The sequence below is a fragment of the Heptranchias perlo genome, chromosome 13 (assembly GCF_035084215.1).
Source record: "Heptranchias perlo isolate sHepPer1 chromosome 13, sHepPer1.hap1, whole genome shotgun sequence".
In the NCBI taxonomy this organism is placed as follows: domain Eukaryota; kingdom Metazoa; phylum Chordata; class Chondrichthyes; order Hexanchiformes; family Hexanchidae; genus Heptranchias; species Heptranchias perlo.
Window position 1 is genome coordinate 25,754,714 of NC_090337.1, and position 19,366 is coordinate 25,774,079.

At 43.2% G+C, this 19,366-nt stretch overlaps 1 protein-coding gene across 2 annotated transcripts in view; it reads right to left on the reverse strand.

Annotated features, from left to right (window-relative positions):
- Window positions 1-19,366, reverse strand: part of rnpepl1 (arginyl aminopeptidase like 1) — a 68,943-nt gene that overhangs the window by 2,741 nt on the left and 46,836 nt on the right. Inside the window, exons 6-10 of one of the 2 annotated variants that reach the window (XM_067995196.1) lie at window positions 10,306-10,419; window positions 9,568-9,680; window positions 8,931-9,039; window positions 6,165-6,389; window positions 558-700 (exon numbers count right to left, since the gene is read on the reverse strand). In XM_067995196.1, coding sequence (XP_067851297.1) covers window positions 558-700; window positions 6,165-6,389; window positions 8,931-9,039; window positions 9,568-9,680; window positions 10,306-10,419 — 704 coding nt within the window. The remainder of the gene's footprint in view (window positions 1-557; window positions 701-6,164; window positions 6,390-8,930; window positions 9,040-9,567; window positions 9,681-10,305; window positions 10,420-19,366) is intronic. The other variant, XM_067995197.1, reaches the window with a different exon arrangement.

Here is a 19,366-nt window from a genome sequence, read left to right on the forward strand (position 1 = left end):
TTTCTCTTTCATTGTCCTATACTTAATAATTTGTTGAATTCTGTAAAAATGCATGAAGATTCTTCAGTGACCCCTGAAGTGGGTTTTAAGGAGGCTCTTAAAGGAGGAGAAGGTGGTGAAGAGGCTGAGCGGTTTAGGAAGGGAATTCCAGAGCATGGGGCGTAGACGGCTGAAGGTACGGCCACTGATGGTGGGGCAAAGGGCAGGGGAGATAGACAAGGCCAGAGTCGGAGGCCTTTTGTGCAACGCTGCCCCACCATTGACAGTCATGCCTTCTGCCATCTAGGCTTCACGGTCTGGAATACCCTCCCTAAACTCCTCCACCTCCCACTCAGTTCTAAAACTTTACATTGTAAGTGCCTGGAGCTTGAGAACTATTTACAATGCAGCCCGCCATATTGATAAACATCATTGTTACTCAGCTAAATGCTTTTCAAAAGTATTTTGTGAACTATGATCATCGGCATCTTCGGTAGTTTTAACTACTGGATAATTATTTGATTAGGTTAACCTTCACCCAAGTCATTCTGTAATATCAAGCTTTTTAAGTGTCTTACATGGTTTTCCAGGAATCGTCGCACTTTGTAGAAATCTGGTAAGTAGTTATTTCTGACTACAATCTGTAACCATCTAATTCTTATTTCAGCATTCATTGAATCGAGCAGCGCAGAGTAATTCTTCGATAGCTTCATCATGACTTCTGACAAGACAAAAAGAGAAAGGAAAACTAGACATTAAATTTGACTTCAGCTTTTCTGCTCCAAACCAATGTCCTTGCCATTTAAGAAATTTGGCTTAAATCTATATGTTTGAAGCTGTTTCTACTCCAGAAAGTATAGTAACCTGTCTAGACAGAAAATTCATAGCAGCAGTGCTGGCTTATGTTTGGATTCACCTTCAATTCTAATCTCAGCCTGACCTCAACATATAAAAATAGTAAGGAATGCTTAGAAACTAACTAAGCCACAAACCGACATTTTTCATTTGACACCATCTTTAACATTTAAATTATTTTTAATTTTCTTAGTATTAATCAGAGTAATTTTTACAGTAACTAAGATTCACAGCAATTTGCTGGTTGATGTTCACATCTGGAAGGGTGTTTACTTGCTAAGACTACCTCCACAATGGACAGAGTCAGCCATCACCCAGCTACTCAAAACCCATTGGGCCAATGAGTAACAATAACTGGGGGTCTTACCTATAAATTACATAGTTATCACCAAAATAATAGGGTTCAAAGCATTTATTGTTTTTATTCACAGGAATTAAGCATACAGTAATAACTATTATTGACAATAATTAAACATACACTTAACAGCAACAATTACGGCAAAACAATGCGAGTTCGCTGGGAAATTCAAAACACAGTTCCAAGCTCGGTATACTTGGTTGGCCAAACCTTTGAGTTTCGAGGTCCCTCTCCTGACACATATTTTCACAACTAGTATGTGACAACTTGCATGCTTCATAGCATTACATAATCCCATTCCCATGTCCCTTATCAATAACTTTAGTTGTAACGAGTACAACTCCCCAAACCTTGTTATAGCTTCACTTAACATCAATTCTACAGCACAGAAACAGGCCATTCGGCCCAACTGGTCTATGCCAGCGTTTATGCTCCACATGGGCCTCCTTCTTCCCTACTTCATCTAACCCTATCAGCATGCCCTTCTGTTCCTTTCTCCCTCGTGTGCTTATCTAGCTTCCTTTTAAATGCATCTACTACTCCTTGTGGTAGCAAGTTCCACATTCTTACCACTCTTTGGGGAAAGAAGTTTCTCCTGAATTCCTTATTGGATTTATTAGTGACTCTCTTATATTGACGACCTCTAATTTTGGACTCCCTCTCATATGGAAACATTTTCTCTATGCCTACTCTATCAAACCCTTTCATTATCTTAAAGACCTCTATCATGTCATCCCTCAGCCTTCTCTTATCTAGAGAAAAGAGCCCCAACCTGTTCAGCCTTTCCTGATAAGTATATCAAATCAGTTCTGGTATAAACTTTGTGAATCTTTTTTGCATCTTTTCCAATGCCTCAATATCCTTTTTATAATATGGAGACCAGAACTGTGCACAGTACTCCAAGCGTGGTCTAACCAAGGTTCTATACAAGTTTAACATAACTTCTCTGCTTTTCATTTCTATCCATCTAGAAGTGAAGCCCAGTGCTCGGTTTGCCTTTTTTATTGCCATATTAACCTGCATTGCTACTTTTAGTGATTTGTGTATCTCACACTTATCCATTTTGAAATTCATTTGCCAATTACACGCCCATTTTGACGCATTCTTCCTTTGTATTAACTATACCCCCCAATTTGGTGTCGTCTGCAAATTTTGAAATTGTACTTCCGATTCCAGAGTCCAAATCGTTTATGTAAATTATGAACGACAGTGGTCCCAAAACCGATCCCTGTGGAACATCCTTATGCCCTAGTCTTTGTTTTGTTGCCAGCTTGCTATCCATTCTGCTACCTGTGCTATCCATTCTGCTACCTGTGCTATCCATTCTGCTACCTTGACTCAACTGTCAATCAAATCGTTAAACTGGAGACAGTTACAGAGAAATTAATGAACAAAATCCCCCTACAGACGACGTTATCACGATCACATTCCTTACGCAGATGTGTCCTTGGAGGAGTTAATATCTCTAGAATATATTTCTATCCCACGTGAATGATAGGCCTCGAGAATCAATCGAAATTATAACTTCTCGAATTGATGGTCAAAACATATCTCAGCTCATTATATCCTGGGAGCACATTTAACTGCCATAAAAATGTCACTTATCTCATGATTCCCTAAAAAGCTGAACGATGTATGGGGGTAGAAGCAGCCATTCTGTCTCTATCTCAAAGGAAGTCTGTTTATACGCTGCTGAATCTCTTATCAGGTAAAGACTGTCTCTGCTTGGTACAATTGTTAATTCCCACAGTCTAAACTGAAACATTGCTAAAACACACATTTATTAAAAATAAAGCAAGCCTGTCTCATGATTGCATGTTTATTCTTCTAACAGAAACTCTCTTAATAGGCAAAATATAAAAGTTATTACTACAACATAAAGAAGCTTCAAGACAGTTTAGTTAACCCTTTCCTTACAGTAATAATAACCACACCTATTGATTTGATTTAGGTATCCGCAGTGTTAGTATCGATAATCCCTACAGCTCACTTGGATGGTTCTCTCTGTATTACATTCTCCGTCCCATTTGTTTATCTTAGCTTCTTGTCAACATGTACATGATCTGGCTCTCTAAATGGACAGAACAAAATTGTGCTCATGAACAACTGTTATCGCCTTTTATTTCTTCTCCTCCCAATGAATCTGCTGAACTGTCATGAACTAGAACCAGTAATTTCTTTATTATTCCCACTATGACAGATTGTTTTTGCAGTAAAACAATCAAGATTTGTGCCAAAGCACATAACACAACAGACTGTCAGGCCAATTAATCATAAAAGTGCACTCTTTTGTGAGGTTGCTTTACCATTTTGTCAATCTGCATTAAGTGCACAGCCTTCAAAAAACCATTTCCCTGATATTGAGGGGAAAATATCTACCACTGAACATTAGTCATACCATATGATACAGACCTCTGCTAACAGGTCTTAAAGTTACACGTACCAGCAACCGGTAGTTTGAATACACCTCTCAAATAGACATCTCATGCAATAGCTCCAGTGGCTAAAATGGATTCGAGAACAACAACTTGAAGTTACATAGTGCCTTTACTTTAGAAAATAGCCCAAGCAGTTTACAGAATAGTACTAACAACAACAACTTGCATTTATATAGCGCCTTTAATGTCATAAAACGTCCCAAGGCACTTCACAGGAGCGGTATCAAACAAGCCACATAAGGAGCTACTAGGAGAGGTAAAAAGAGGTAGGTTTTAAGGAGCGTCTTAAAGCAGGAGAGTGAGGTAGAGAGGCGGAGAGATTTAGGGAGGGAATTCCAGAGCTCAGGGCCTAGGCAGCTGAAGGCATGGCTGCCAATGGTCGAGCGATTAAAATTGGGGATGCGCAAGAGGCCAGAATTGGAGGAACACAGAGATCTCGGAGGGTTTTTAGGGCCACAGGGGATAACAGAGATAGGGATAGGGAGGCCATGGAGGGATTCAAAAACAAGGATGAGAATTTTAAAATTGAGGCGATGCCAGTCCAGGAGCCAATGTAGATCAGCAAGCACAGAGGTGATGGGTAAACGTGACTTGGTGCAAGTTAGGACACAGGCAGCAGAGTTTTGGATAAGCTCGTTTATGGATGTTGGAAGATGGGAAGCTGACAAGGAGAGCATTGGAATAGTCAAGTCTAGAGGTAACAATGGCATGAATGAGGGCTTCAGCAGCAGATGAACTGAGGCGGGGCGGAGATGGGCGATGTTACGGAGGTGGAAGTAGGCGGTCTTGGTGACGGAGCGGATATGTGGTGAGAAGCTCATCTCTGGCTCAAATAGGACACTAAGGTTGCGAATGGTCTGGTTCAGTCTCAGATAGTGGCCCGGGAGAGGGATCGAGTCGGTGGCTAGGGAACAGAGTTTGTGGCAGGGACCAAAGGCAATGGCTTTAGTCCCTGCCACAAAGTTGGGAAGAAATTTCTGCTCATCCTGTACTGGATGTCGGACAAGCAGCATGACAAATCAGGAATGGAACACCTTTAGGGAGAAAATTTAAGAGGGATACTTGAAAGCTTAGACAAAAAGATGGGTTTTGCAAAGATGTTTAATGGGGGAAGGAGAAGTAGAAAGGGGGAAGGGTTTAGGGAGGAAATTCCAGAAGGCAGGCCTTAGGCAACTGAAAGCTCTGCCACCAATGATGGGGCAAATGAAGATGCAATGCACTGTGGGCTAAAATCAGAAGACTGAAGCATATAGGAGGGAAAATAAGTCTGGCAGAGGTTGCAGAAATAGCGTGCGCTGAGGCCATAGAGGGACTTGAGGTTGTGGGCAAGGTTTTAATTAAACTCAATGCATTGGGGAATAGGAAGCAAGTATATGTCTGTGAACACAGGTGTGATGGGTAAACAGGGCTTAGTGTGGTACAGAATCTGGGCAGCTGCATTTTGGTCAAGTTGGAGTTTATGGAGCCTGGATAAAGGAAGGCCAGCAAGAAGAGTATTGGAATAATCACGGCTGGAGGTGGCAAAAGCACGGATAAGAATTTCAGCACCAAAGAGGCTGAAGTAGGGGAGGAGACGGGCAACATTGCAGAGATGAAAATAAGAGGTCTTGATGATGGAGAGGATGTGGGGGGTGATGTATTCCATTGGCCTCAGAGCCCATGGGCTGGGGAAGGGAAAAAGAAATTAGCCAGCCTTCTCACCCTGATTGCTATCCAGCGACCCCTGCTGGAAATACAAGCATGTGGCTGTAAGGTCAGGCTGCAGAGATACCTATAAGGATCAAATAGGCTGCTGTCACTCACTGCCTAGATTTACAAGTGAAAAATGATCACTTGGGTAAAGTATTGATAAACAGACAACACCCATGGGACCACATTCCAGCAGGATTCAGTAGACCTCAGGAAAAGGAGATGAGAAACAAAGGAAAACGTGTGGCATTCAGACTCAAACATGGAAAAATTAGATTAAACAATATGTTTTGTTCACATCATACCTTGTACAAAGTGACCACAAAGCAGACTTGACAGCTGTCACAAAGGAATCTATGGCTCAGACTATTCTGCCTTCTCTGCTGAAGAAACAGTGGCCTAGAATGGAACAGGAAAAATATCCCTCCATTGTTGAATTAGAATCTTTGCAACATACTAACCTGTCCTGGATCAGAATTCTTCACTATACAAGTCCCATGAGCTATACAATAACCAGATCAGATTCATTGCAGACCTTTTGGATTCATCACTCAGAGGAGATGGGGTTTACATTACAGTTCCCTACAATAACAATTAAGTGCCATAAAATTTTGAGGCACAAAATTATGTCTCTAAATAAAAAGATTTACATGTTATTATACTTTCCAATTGTTGCATTTCTACAGAGGAGTGATCACTAAGGTATTTAGACAAGCATGGTCCTCTTTTAAAGCAAAATGTGCGCACTTCAAACAAAAACATTTGCTAAGATGTGTGAACACTAATAAAATTATTTATACATAATGAGATCTAATAAAACTAGTTAAACAAGCATGTTATCCTACCATGAGGCAGTGGAGATCTGTCCAGGAGTTTGTCCAACAGGTGGACTATTTGGAAAGTTTTCCATTTGGAAATATCAATGTCTGTAATATGGTTCCCATCGAGAGTTTCTGAGCTCCAGAGCTGGTACAAAATTTCCACTGGTTTAATCAAACTAGATCCTGGAGACAAATCTGGCTCCAACAGTGGGGGTCCAGATGCGTTCAGCCAGCGCTCAAACTCCAGCCCTAAAAGCAGGTAAAAAAACTCTACAGATGAAATCAGTATTTGGTAAAATAAATATATTCAAATTTCTTAGATGAGATACACAAAATATTTTCTACTATGGCAGTGAAAAAAAGGTCATAGTGAGAGAAGATGAGAAGTGATTCAGTGTGAAGTGTTTAACAAGCTGAGAGATGAAATTAAACATTTGGATCTACTAACAGTTTTAAACACTCAATTTGAGAAAATAGGTTAGATGAAAAAATCCCTTCTTCTGCCTCAATGACAAGCTCAAACCTAACCTTAGAACAGCACTACTGCAATATTCTATCTTTTCTGCACACTATTCTCATGGCCTCTTAGAATGAGATAGTTGAATCGTTGCAATGAATGGTGAATTGGGGTAGTTTTTATCTGAAGATTTGCACCAACTAAAAACTGGATTGACCTAAAACAATTGTCATTAATCTTTGCAATTTCAATATCATCTCTTACATAGAACACCAATGTATAATTACACGGACTGTCCTATTTGAGAGAGTGGATTGTTTTTCTATTTATGTCGGTAATGGCATTGAGCAATGAAGCATGTAGAATCACATGGGTATAATCTCCTTGATCTTTGGGAATCCTGCCATGCTATAAAATTGCACAGCCCTTTCGTGTTGCTGTTGGTTGTCCATGGAGAAGGAGATGAAACCGCTTGCTTTAGCAAACAATGCATCGGTCACCTGCTATGGTGGGCTGTTTGACTTCTGTTGCTGACGTCTCCAGTGGCAGCCTGAAATGATCCCGAAGCATAAAAATCCAGGGTGGGTTGTGACCTTGACAGTTACTGGCAGTGCCATGCCTGTGAAAGAATCCTGGTTGGAGTATTTGTGAAAAGTCTGTTATGGCATCCCTTGTAAATCACTGTATCTTTGGGCACAGCTCCTCTGACAATGAAGGCATGTGCATCTCTGTCTGTAAGTTCTGTTATGGGGGTGCCAGCAGGTGGGTGCAGAGCAACCTCTGGTGCAACCTGACTGGCCTGGCATCCCCCCCCCCCATTGGTCCTCCTTTTCTACTTCAAAAAGTATACATCATGAGGATTCCTATGGGAAAGCCTACTGCAGCACCATTAGAACTGTTGATAAAGAATGAGAGCAGCTCAATAATTGCCACAAAGGTTCCTGAAAACCTAAGTGACAACAAATCACAAAAACAGAAAAATGGTCTGACAATTTGGCAATCTTCTTACTGGGCTCCTTAAACTCTACTACTTTATACAACTCAGTGCCTATCCACCCTGGATGATCAGCTGATATGGGTAAGTAATGAAAACTGCATTAAACTGGTGAAAAATCTGTGCATATAGTCATTTTGGCTTCACTTACATGCATCTGACGACAAACTAATGAGGCTTCTTGAACTCATCACAATCACAAAACTGGATGGAATAAAAAATGGGCAGAGATCCTGGGTAACAGATCGCCACCTAATCAAATCAGTAACGCCCACTTTATGCCCAAAAATTGGATGTCACCAAATCAGAAAATTGGACATAATAGCCTTTAAGCAGAACTGCTAAGTCAGTAATAGTATCACAAGTCGTCAAAGCAATGGCCAAAGCTCAGGCTAGGCACACTGGTTTTGTGCATGTGCATGGGAGTTTCGTCAATCATATGTGCCAATAAACAGGGCATCCCACATCATAAAGATGTGAAACAATATCTTTGGGAATAGTTTTCCCAATAGAATGAACAACAAAATAAAAGTTTGAGAGTGTATGTTTTCACTCTTCAAGGACAAATAGTGTGCAGGAATCTGCAAGATGCAAACTTGTTCTCTTAACTTAAAGGAAACATGCTCAAAATAAAATCCACAGCTTGCTTGTCTACCAACTAAGTGAAAGGATGGATGCACGGAGTAAACCACAGGCTGTTCACCCACCCTCTCAGCAGAAGGGCAAATCTACAGCACAGACTGCAGTTAACTCATCTACTCAGTTTTGAAGAAGATGCAAGAATGAGCTATATTATAGTGTTGTATTATTCTTATTTTAGCATTTATATCTAATCCAAAAGAGTTCTGAAATAACTAAAAGCCGCAGAAGTGAGAGTTTCAGTTGTAAATGTTACTAGAAAGAATTAAATACAGAGAAACAAGTTTTAGAGACCAAGGCTGGGGTTTTCTGCTTGTGCGTCACCTGCCTATAAGTTTCCTGTCCATTATAATGAATGGAGTGGGGGTGGAATCACAGGCTGATAAGCGCACAGGTGGAAAACCCCAGGCTTCTGGTTTAGAGAATGCAGCAGTCTAAAGAAAACAGCAAGCACATTAACCCTTGTCATAAATGAATAATCCAGCATGCACTTGTATCGGCAGGCAAACCAATGTCAGTACCAGAAATAATAACTAGAGACCAGTTTAAACAAAACAAGGAAGAGAAAAATGAGCTCCACTAACATTTTGTTATATAGTAGGCTCTACCTAAATAGTAGTCAGATGTAGTGGGCAATCGCTTGTAGTGGACAAAACTTCAAATGCTACTTAGAAAGTTCCCTTTCAAATATCACACCAACCTTCTTTGTTGTCCACACATTTCTCCCTGAGCTCAGGAAAAAAGCCCAGGAAAAACTCCAGTAGATCAGCTGCAACCACACTTGTAAACTTGAACTTTTCCACATAGGCCTAAGAAAAAAAGTTATTAGCATTAGCAGTTTGAATCTTACATTAATCATTTGTGCTTTATGTAACAATGGCAACTGAATTAACAACACTAGACCACAAGCCCCATTCTATATTTGCTGGTTACATCACAGTGATTGTGAACAGATTCTATTGCTGACAGCACTTGTACACAAATAAATTTTATCAGTTACAGCACTCCATTTATGGGAAGAGATTACACGTGGCTGTATCAGCAACTCCACTCAATATATTTGAACGGTTCCACCTCTCAAAAAGTCCACAGCACAAAGCTGTCCATGTGGGAAATGCAAATGGTTCACTTGAGCAATAGGGGGTGTTTCTCAGAATCTGAAATTAGGGTATTCTGTTGGGCAGTGCAGAGGACACTTGATTCTGTTATATTCCAGTGTTTGATATGAATGTTAGTAAGATGAGACAGTCTCAAACAGAACAACAGGATTTCCTTTGTTATTTGTAAAGTTAGTTTTAAAAATAAAATGAAAAAGAAGCTGCTGAGAGTGAACTCACTCTAAGGAAGGAGTCGAAGCACTTTGTGTCTCCACAGAGCTGTGACAGATAGTACACGAAGCAGAATCCTTTCTCATAGGTGAAGAGATTCATCAGACTGCTGGGATTGACACCTGCACAGCAAATGTAGAAGAAATATCACACACATTTCTTTATCAGATACGCTGTAGCTACTGCTGATCACCAATCAAAACGTTCAGCTATAAATGTTTAAAACTCCTTGTACAGAGCACCAATGGCTAATAATGTTGCCTCTAAAGTGAAGGCTGGTTTACACCAGCTACTTATACTTTGTTGGATTACAGACTGATTTACTCCCTGGATTGATTCAGATTAGAAATTGGTTTATAGCAGCAGTAATACTAACCTTCGAAAACTTTGATAATAAAAGAAAGCAAAAGTAAATACAAGCATCATAATGGAACCATTCTATTGAATCACCTATTGTATCAAAAACAGAGGATTGAGATCTACTGAAGAATCTATCCATCAACTGTTCAAGTTGAAAAGATCTACCGAATGAGTTTATCAATCATTATAGTCTAGATCTATCATAGTTTACAGGACCAGGACTGAAAGTGCCACACCGTATCACATAGAAACTGCCAATTACCAGTGCATTCTGGTGAAAAAAATGAGTTGTACTCTGAAATCAAAGAGTTGGTTTAGTTTAGTTAGTCAGTGCTTTAATGGAGCAGCTGGTTTAATTTAAATTGCAAACAGAGGTAAAATGGAGACCTGGCTCAAACTTCACTTGTAGTCTGCTGACAGGACTCTCATCTCCGAGCAGTTTCAGCTGACGATGTAGTGCTTCCAGTCGGAAAGTGGTTTCAAGACAAGTAAAAGCAGCCCCTGAAAAAGAAGGGAAACCAGTGTTTTTTTTTCTCCCTTAAAAATATTTACTTTTTTTTCTGCTGGCCTTTGGATTCTTCGACATCTTGCATCATTCCTTGACTGGGTGGACAGGGCTGCAGCCTACTCCCTGCATCCTGGAACTGACCACTTGGAGGCATGCAAGAGCACCATAGAGTGGCTCACCATTGAATTTTTCCTTCTATCCCACAAGGGAGCACTTATCCTTCTTTTGGCATGTCCGATGGCATGGGCTAGTGTATGAATTCAGCATTGAGAATTATGTTTAAATCAGATACAAGACTCTATAATGTTGCATTACAACCCTTCTCCCTCAAAATGGGTTCGATTGAATAATGTGTTGTGCAGATGGTATTTAAATGGCATATTTATTAACAATGCGCTATATCTAAGATCATGACATTTCAGGTTGCATTTTAGGGAAACGTTACTGTGATACAAAAGCTACTTAAAAATGAAAAAATCATATTTATCTCAGGAGCAAAATGTTGTGGATTTAAAAACACAAAGCAGCTGCTGTTGCCTCATAGTGTCAGCATCTTCAGTATGAGTTTAAAAACTTTCAAGGGGTCAAAAACTTGCCAGCCTGTTATAATGGTGCCCACATTCTGATGCAGTGCAAATAAATATGTAATCCTTCACCATGAAAACTATAAACCTTTTGAACTTTATTTAAAATTCCTGCAAGATGTGGGAAGTCATGGACACTACCAGTGTCCCTTCCGACCATGTGTGCAGGAAGTGTGTCCATCTGCAGCTACTGACCGATCGTATCTCGGAGCTGGAGCTGCGGGTGGATTCACTGTGGAGCATCCGCGATGCAGAGAAACTCGTGGATAGCACATTTAGCGAGTTGGTCACACCGCAGGTAAAGGGTATACAGGCAGGAAGTGAATGGGTGACCACCAGGAAGAGTAAGAGGTGCAGGCAGGCAGTGCAGGGGTCCCCTGTGGCCATCCCCCTCTCAAACAGATATGCCATTTTGGATGCTGTTGGGGGGGATGACTTATCAGGTGAAGGCAGCAGCAGCCAACTTCCTGGCACCACGGGTGGCTCTGCTGCACAGGCTGGGAGGAAAAAAAAGTGGAAGAGCTATAGTGATAGGGGACTCAATTGTAAGGGGAATAGTCAGGCGTTTCTGCGGCCGCAACTGAGACTCCAGGATGGTGTGTTGCCTCCCTGGTGCAAGGATCAAGGACGTCTCGGAGTGGCTACAGAACATTTTGGAGGGGGAGGGCAAACAGCCAGCTGTCGTGGTGCACATATGCACCAACGATATAGGTAAAAAAGGGGATGAGGCCCTAAAAGCAGAATATAGGGAGTTAGGAGGTAAATTAAAAAATAGGACCTCAAAGGTAGTAATCTCAGGATTGCTGCCAGTGCCACGTGCTAGTCAGAGTAGAAATAGGAGGATATTTCAAATGAATACGTGGCTAGAGGAATGGTGCAAGGGGGAGGGATTCAAATTCCTGGGACACTGGAAACGGTTCTGGGGGAGGTGGGACCAGTACAAACCGGACGGTCTGCACCTGGGCAGGGCCGGGACCGCTGTCCTAGGAGGAGTGTTTGCTAGTGCTGTTGGGGAGGGTTTAAACTAAAGTGGCAGGGGGTTGAGAACCTGAGCAGGGAGACAGAGGAAAGCGTATTAGGAAGGGACAGAAGGTATGGAGTAATAGGTAAAGTGTTAAAAAAGGAAAAAGCAGGAACTAAGTGTCAAAAAAAAGATTTGAAAGTTCTTTATCTGAATGCACGTAGCATTCGTAACAAAATGGACGAGTTAACGGCACAAATAACTACGTATGGATATGATCTTGTGGCCATTACAGAAACATGGCTGCAGGGTGACAACGACTGGGAATTAAATATGCCAGGGTATTTAACAATAAGGAAGGACAGGCAGGAAGGAAGGGAAGGTGGGGTGGCTATGTTAATAAAGGAAGGAATCACTGTAATACAGATAAATGATATTGGGACAAAGCATCAAGATAATGAAACAGTTTGGGTAGAGATAAGGAATAATAAGGGGAAAAAAACATTAGTGGGCGTAGTATATAGGCCTCCTAATAGTTGCAACTCTGCTGGAAGAAGTATTAATCAGGAAATAGTCGGGGCATGTAATAAGGGAACAGCTATAATTATGGGGGATTTTAACTATCATATTAACTGGACAAATCAAATTGGGCAGGGCAGCCTTGAGGAAGAGTTTATTGAGTGTATTAGGGATGGATTCCTTGAGCAGTATGTAACTGATCCTACAAGGGGGCAAGCAACCTTGGACCTGGTCCTGTGTAATTAGCCAGGATTAATTAATAATGTCCTAGTTAAGGATCCCCTTGGAATGAGTGACCACAACATGGTTGAATTCCATATCCAATTAGAGGGTGAGAAGGTTGATTCTCAAACAAGCGTACTGAGCTTGAATAAAGGAGACTATGATGGTATGAGAGCGGAATTGATTAAAGTGGACTGGGAAAATAGATTAAAGGGTAAGACGGTACATGAGCAGTGGTGTTCATTTAAGGAGTTATTTTACAACTTTCAAAATAAATATATTCCACTGAGGAAAAAAGGGTGTAAAAGAAATGACAGCCATCCGTGGTTAAGTAAAGAAATCAAGGATAGTATCCGACTAAAAACAAGGACATATAAGGTAGCCAAACTTAGTGGGAGGATAGAAGATTGGGAAGTCTTCAAAAGACAGCAAAAAGTAACTAAAAGATTGATTAAGAAAGGGAAGTTAGATTATGAAAAGAAATTAGCAAAAAATATAAAAACAGATAGCAAGAGTTTCTACAGTTATATAAAAAGAAAAAGGGTGGCTAAGGCAAACGTAGGTCCCTTAGAGGATGAGACCGGGAAATTAATGGTGGGAAACATGGAGATGGCAAAAATGCTGAACAAATATTTTGTTTCAGTCTTTACGGTAGAGGACACTAAGAATATCCCCCAACACTGGACAAACAGGGGGCTCTAGGGGGGGAGGAGCTAAATACGATTAAAATCACTCAGGAGATGGTACTCAGTAAAATAATGGGACTCAAAGCGGATAAATCCCCTGGACCTGATGGCTTACATCCTAGGGTCTTGAGGGAAGTGGCAGTAGGGATTGTGGATGCTTTGGTGATAGTTTTCCAAAATTCCCTGGACTCAGGAGAGGTCCCGGCAGATTGGAAAACTGCTAATGTAACACCGTTATTTAAAAAGGGTAGTAGGCAGAAGGCTGGAAATTATAGGCCAGTTAGCCTAACATCTGTGGTGGGTAAAATTTTGGAGTCTATTATTAAGGAGACAGTAACGGAACATTTAGATAAGCATAATTTAATAGGACAAAGTCAGCATGGCTTTATGAAGGGGAAGTCATGTCTGACAAATTTGCTTGAGTTCTTTGAGGATATAACGTACAGGGTGGATAAAGGGGAACCAGTGGACATAGTGTATTTAGACTTCCAGAAGGCATTAGACAAGGTGCCACATAAAAGATTATTGCTTAAGATAAAAAATCACGGGATTGGGGGTAATATTCTGGCATGGGTGGAGGATTGGTTATCGAACAGGAGGCAGAGAGTTGGGATAAATGGTTCATTCTCGGACTGGCAACCAGTAACCAGTGGTGTTCCACAGGGGTCGGTGCTGGGTCCCCAACTCTTTACAATCTATATTAACGATTTGGAGGAGGGGACCGAGTGCAACATATCAAAATTTGCAGATGATACAAAGATGGGAGGGAAAGTAGAGAGTGAGGAGGACATAAAAAACCTGCAAGGGGATATGGACAGGCTGGGTGAGTGGGCGGAGATTTGGCAGATGCAATACAATATTGGAAAATGTGAGGTTATGCACTTTGGCAGGAAAAATCAGAGAGCAAGTTATTATCTTAATGGCGAGAAACTGGAAAGTACTGCAGTACAAAGGGATCTGGGGTTCCTCGTGCAAGAAAATCAAAAAGTTAGTATGCAGGTGCAGCAAGTGATCAAGAAAGCCAACGGAATGTTGGCTTTTATTGCTAGGGGGATAGAATATAAAAACAGGGAGGTATTGCTGCAGTTATATAAGGTATTGGTGAGACCGCACCTGGAATACTGCATACAGTTTTGGTGCCCACACTTAAGAAAAGACATACTTGCTCTCGAGGCAGTACAAAGAAGGTTCACTCGGTTAATCCCGGGGATGAGGGGATGGACATATGAGGAGAGGTTGAGTAGATTGGGACTCTACTCATTGGAGTTCAGAAGAATGAGAGGCGATCTTATTGAAACATATAAGATTGTGAAGGGGCTTGATCGGGTGGATGCAGTAAGGATGTTCCCAATGATGGGTGAAACTAGAACTAGGGGGCATAATCTTAGAATAAGGGGCTGCTCTTTCAAAATTGAGATGAGGAGAAACTTCTTCACTCAGAGGGTGGTAGGTCTGTGGAATTTGCTGCCCCAGGAAGCTGTGGAAGCTACATCATTAGATAAATTTAAAACGGAAATAGACAGTTTCCTAGAAGTAAAGGGAATTAGGGGTTATGGGGAGCGGGCAGGAAATTGGACATGAAGCTGAGCTCGGATCAGTCAATGCCCTATGGGTGGCGGAGAGGGCCCAGGGGCTGAGTGGCCGGGTCCTGCTCCTACTTCTTGTGTTCTTTAGATTTGTGGTTGGGATCAGATCAGCCATGATCTTATTGAATGGCGGAGCAGGCTCGAGGGGCCGATTGGCCTACTCCTGCTCCTATTTCTTATGTTCTTATGTTCTTATGTAAAATTGGTTCCATTTTAAAAATGATTTCTTCTACATTAAAATGCATAATAAAGAAAGGTAAATGATTTAACCTTAGGTTTAGCAGTCAGCATTCACTGAGGTACCATAAATAGTGTTACCTTAACATCCAGGGGAGATAAACACCACAAGGACATCTGTCCATTTGAGCTTCATGATAAAGCCTGGGTTTATGGGCAGTATTCCAGTGCCCACACAATTTTCTGCCTTCATTCCAATTGACAGCAGAAACGCCTGTCCTACAATGAATGACGTCTTTTAACAAGGCATTAATAACATGACGTCATTCATATAATTTGATTACTACTTATTTATGCTAAGTGTTAATCACACTGGTATAAAATAGGTGTCCAGTGTTGCCAGATGCTTAGACAAAAGGCTGAAGTTGATTTAAAGGGACCAGCAGCTACTTTTAAAGGATTTACAGAAGCTTATTTTTCAGTTGATTTTGATTTTTCCACCACTGACAAAGAATTCCTCTTGCTCAATGTCCAACTCATTTATGATCAGCTACACCACATAATGCAAGCGCACGCTCACTTTCCTGCTAGCTGCCACAATGACTAAATTTTAAGGAAATCCACCGTGCCAGCACTCTGACCTAGTTTCTAGATGGCTTCTGGGAGAATAAGGCTACTTTCTATAGCCATTGCTGATGATACATGTACACTTGCCAGGACACCATTTCAGCACTGTTGCAACAAGGTCCATTCTTCCACCAGTTAGCATAGAGCACGTAAATGAAATTCTGAAGGTGCTTGAAGTGTCTGGATCCATCCGGGGAGTGGTCTGCAATGTCGTCTCCCAGGTTCTCAATGGTGGTGTGCTGCCTGCTACACAACTTTGACTTTAAAAACAGCCTCCTCATGAAGACCCTGGAGGAGGATGGCACCCAAGGGCAGCTGGGGCATCAGCCAGAGAAGCATCAATTGATAGCTGCAAGAGATATTCATGACAATCTGATACGGTAGACCTTCTCTTGACTACCACATCCGGCCAGAACATGAACAGTGCTACCGACATCTTCCCCTTTTCCACCACAAAGATGCTACAATAATTCTATTTACCAACAATTCTGTGCTCACGTACCTACTTCTTACCAATGTGCTTCCCCTTGGTGACTGTGTGTGATGTTTGATCTCTTAAACCTAACCTAGTGCTCCTCCTAGGTGTTAACTGAGTGGCAGGAGTGCATGACATGGGTGGCTGCAGTATCTCAAAAATCCTCCAGGAACTGCATCTCATGGCAGCTAAGTCCTGAAATGGACCTGCTGCACCTCTTGTACTGCTGGACAGGCATCCTGGCCCTGCAACCTTTCTGACACATGTGCAGGCATCTGGGGTAGACTGTGGGAGAGCACATACGTGCTGCCATCCTGAAACACAACACAGTCGCCATAGAGTACATTCCTGCCATGCCACTAGTACCAGGCTCTGCATGACTACGATGTGTGGTAAAGCAGGCCTAATAGTACCTATGACATCAGTAAAACTCAGATACTTTGGCCTCGATATTAGAGTGGAGGCGGGATGGCAGCGGGGGGAGGTGGGTGAATGGGCGTGGGGGTAACCTGCCCAAAAAAATGTCCGCTCCCTATGTGGTCGCGATTCAATTGGTGCCACTTAATGAGGCTTCCGGGTTTGCCGTCTGAAAGCTGCACAGTGGGCGGACTGCACACCCGCATCACAGGCTGTCAGCTGGAGGAGCTCTATTTAAAGGGGCAGTCCTCCAATGGCTTTTCCTGGAGCAAACACCCACACACCACAATGGAGCAGCACAGGGGCAAGGCTGGTCCAAGATTCAATGATGCCTCACTCCAGGTGCTATTGGATGGGGTGAGGAGGAGGAGGGATGTGTTCTACCTGGTGGACGGGAGCAAGTGGCCTGCCTCTGCCACCAAGAAGGCCTCGCTCGAGGTGGCAAAGGAGGTCACGAGCAGCAGCAACATCTCCCACACCTGGGTCCATTGCAGGAAGAGCTTCAATGACCTAACTTGGTCAGCCAAAGTGAGTACACTTACTCATTCTCCTAAATTCCGTCTTCCACATCACTGCCCCCACCCCCCAACTCATTCTGCACTGCCAACACTACTCTATCGCATCACAACTCACACCACTTAAGGCTCATCTTCAACTTACCTGCACTTCCTCACCTCTCCATTAGTCACCCTACCACTACCACTCAACCCAATCCTCATACATTGTCACGGCTCTGTCCCAAACTCACCCTTTGATGCATCTCTTTCACGGTCAGCCTCACCCAAACCAATGCATTAATCGGTTGGCCTGTTCAACATCACTCACTCACACGTCTGTTCTTTCTCCCCTTCTAGAAGAGAGGGCAAAATGCACGGGAGAGGGCGAGGACCGGAGGGGGCCACAACAAATCGTCGTCCTTACAGCCGTGGAGCAGGAAGCGTTGGAGCTCAGCCGAACCTCGAGTGCCTGTCTGTCAGGGACGTCGAGACTGGCAACCCACAAACGTCTGGTGACACAACTTTAACATTCATCACACACAATATGAATTGATGTTAACATGCTTTGCCATCTTCAGCACCTCAGTATGCTCATCGCAGCAATGACACATTTGTGATGATGCTTAATATTGCCTTTTGTCATCTTACAGGGCCTTCAGTGACTGCTGTGACGGCAGAGGGCTGCCAGCCTCTGAGGGTGCACCGTCACATCTTAGCGAGCCATCCACCAGCGCCGACATTCATACCTCGGTGGGTCCTAGTCGTCAGTTAGTTGGGTTTGCACCTGGTGAGTTACCACACACGTGAGCACGGGCAGACACTGGTGGCAGGGGCAGCTGCGGAAAGTCTGCGTTGGTGGGAGCATTCCTCACCAGACTCTGCTCAGCTGGACGCAGATGCGGAACCCTGGGGGCCATCCTTTAAAAGAAGAATGATCGAGGGACAGCAGCACATTTGTGAGGTGCTGGACCAGGTGCCACGCGCACTCTCCACAATAGCACAGAGGATGGAGGAGTCCAACTCCTGCATGAGTGGAATGGTGGCACAGGGATGTGAGGGAATCCCTGAAATACTGTCACAGGGATGTGAGGGAATCCCTGAGATACTGTCACAGGGACGTGAGGGAATCTGAGATACTGTCACGGGTAAGTGCGGGAATGTCTTTTTTTTAATTCGTTCATGGGATGTGGGCGTCGCTGGCGAGGCCAGCATTTATTGCCCATCCCTAATTGCCCTTGAGAAGGTGGTGGATAGCCGCCGCCTTGAACTGCCGCAGTCCGTGTGGTGACGGTTCTCCCACAGTGCCGTTAGGAACGGAGTTCCAGGATTTAGACCCAGCGATGATGAAGGAACGGCGATATATTTCCAAGTCGGGATGGTGTGTGACTTGGGAGGGGAACGTGCAGATGGTGTTGTTCCCATGTGCCTGCTGCTCTTGTCCTTCTAGGTGGTTGAGGTCGCGGGTTTGGGAGATGCTGTCGAAGAAGCCTTGGCGAGTTGCTGCAATGCATCCTGTGGATGGTACACACTGTAGCCACAGTGTGCCGGTGGTGAAGGGAGTGAATGTTTAGGGTGGTGGATGGGGTGCCAATCAAGCGGACTGCTTTGTCCTGGATGGTGTCGAGCTTCTTGAGTGTTGTTGGAGCTGCACTCAGCCAGGCAAGTGGACAGTATTCCATCACACTCCTGACTTGTGCCTTGTAGGTGGTGGAAAGGCTTTGGGGAGTCAGGAGGTGAGTCACTCGCCACCAGCCTCTGCCCTGCTCTTGTAATCACAGTATTTATATGGCTGGTCCAGTTAAGTTTCTGGTCAATGGTGACCCCCAGGACTTTGATGGTGGGGGATTCGGCAATGGTAATGCCGTTGAATGTCAAGGGGAGGTGGTTAGACTCTCTCTTGTTGGAGATGATCATTGGCGGGCACTTGTCTGGCGCGAATGTTTCTTGCCACTTATCAGTCCAAGCCTGGATGTTGACCAGGTCTTGCTGCATGCGGGCATGGACTGCTTCATTATCTGAGGGGTTGCGAATGGAACTGAACACTGTGCAATCATCAGCGAACATCCCCATTTCTGACCTTATGATGGAGGGAAGGTCTGCAATGGAGAGAAGGCTAGCCTCCAATGAACTTCAAGTACAGCTCACAAATGAGTCCATTCAGGCCCTGACAGCGGCCATTCGGACTCGGG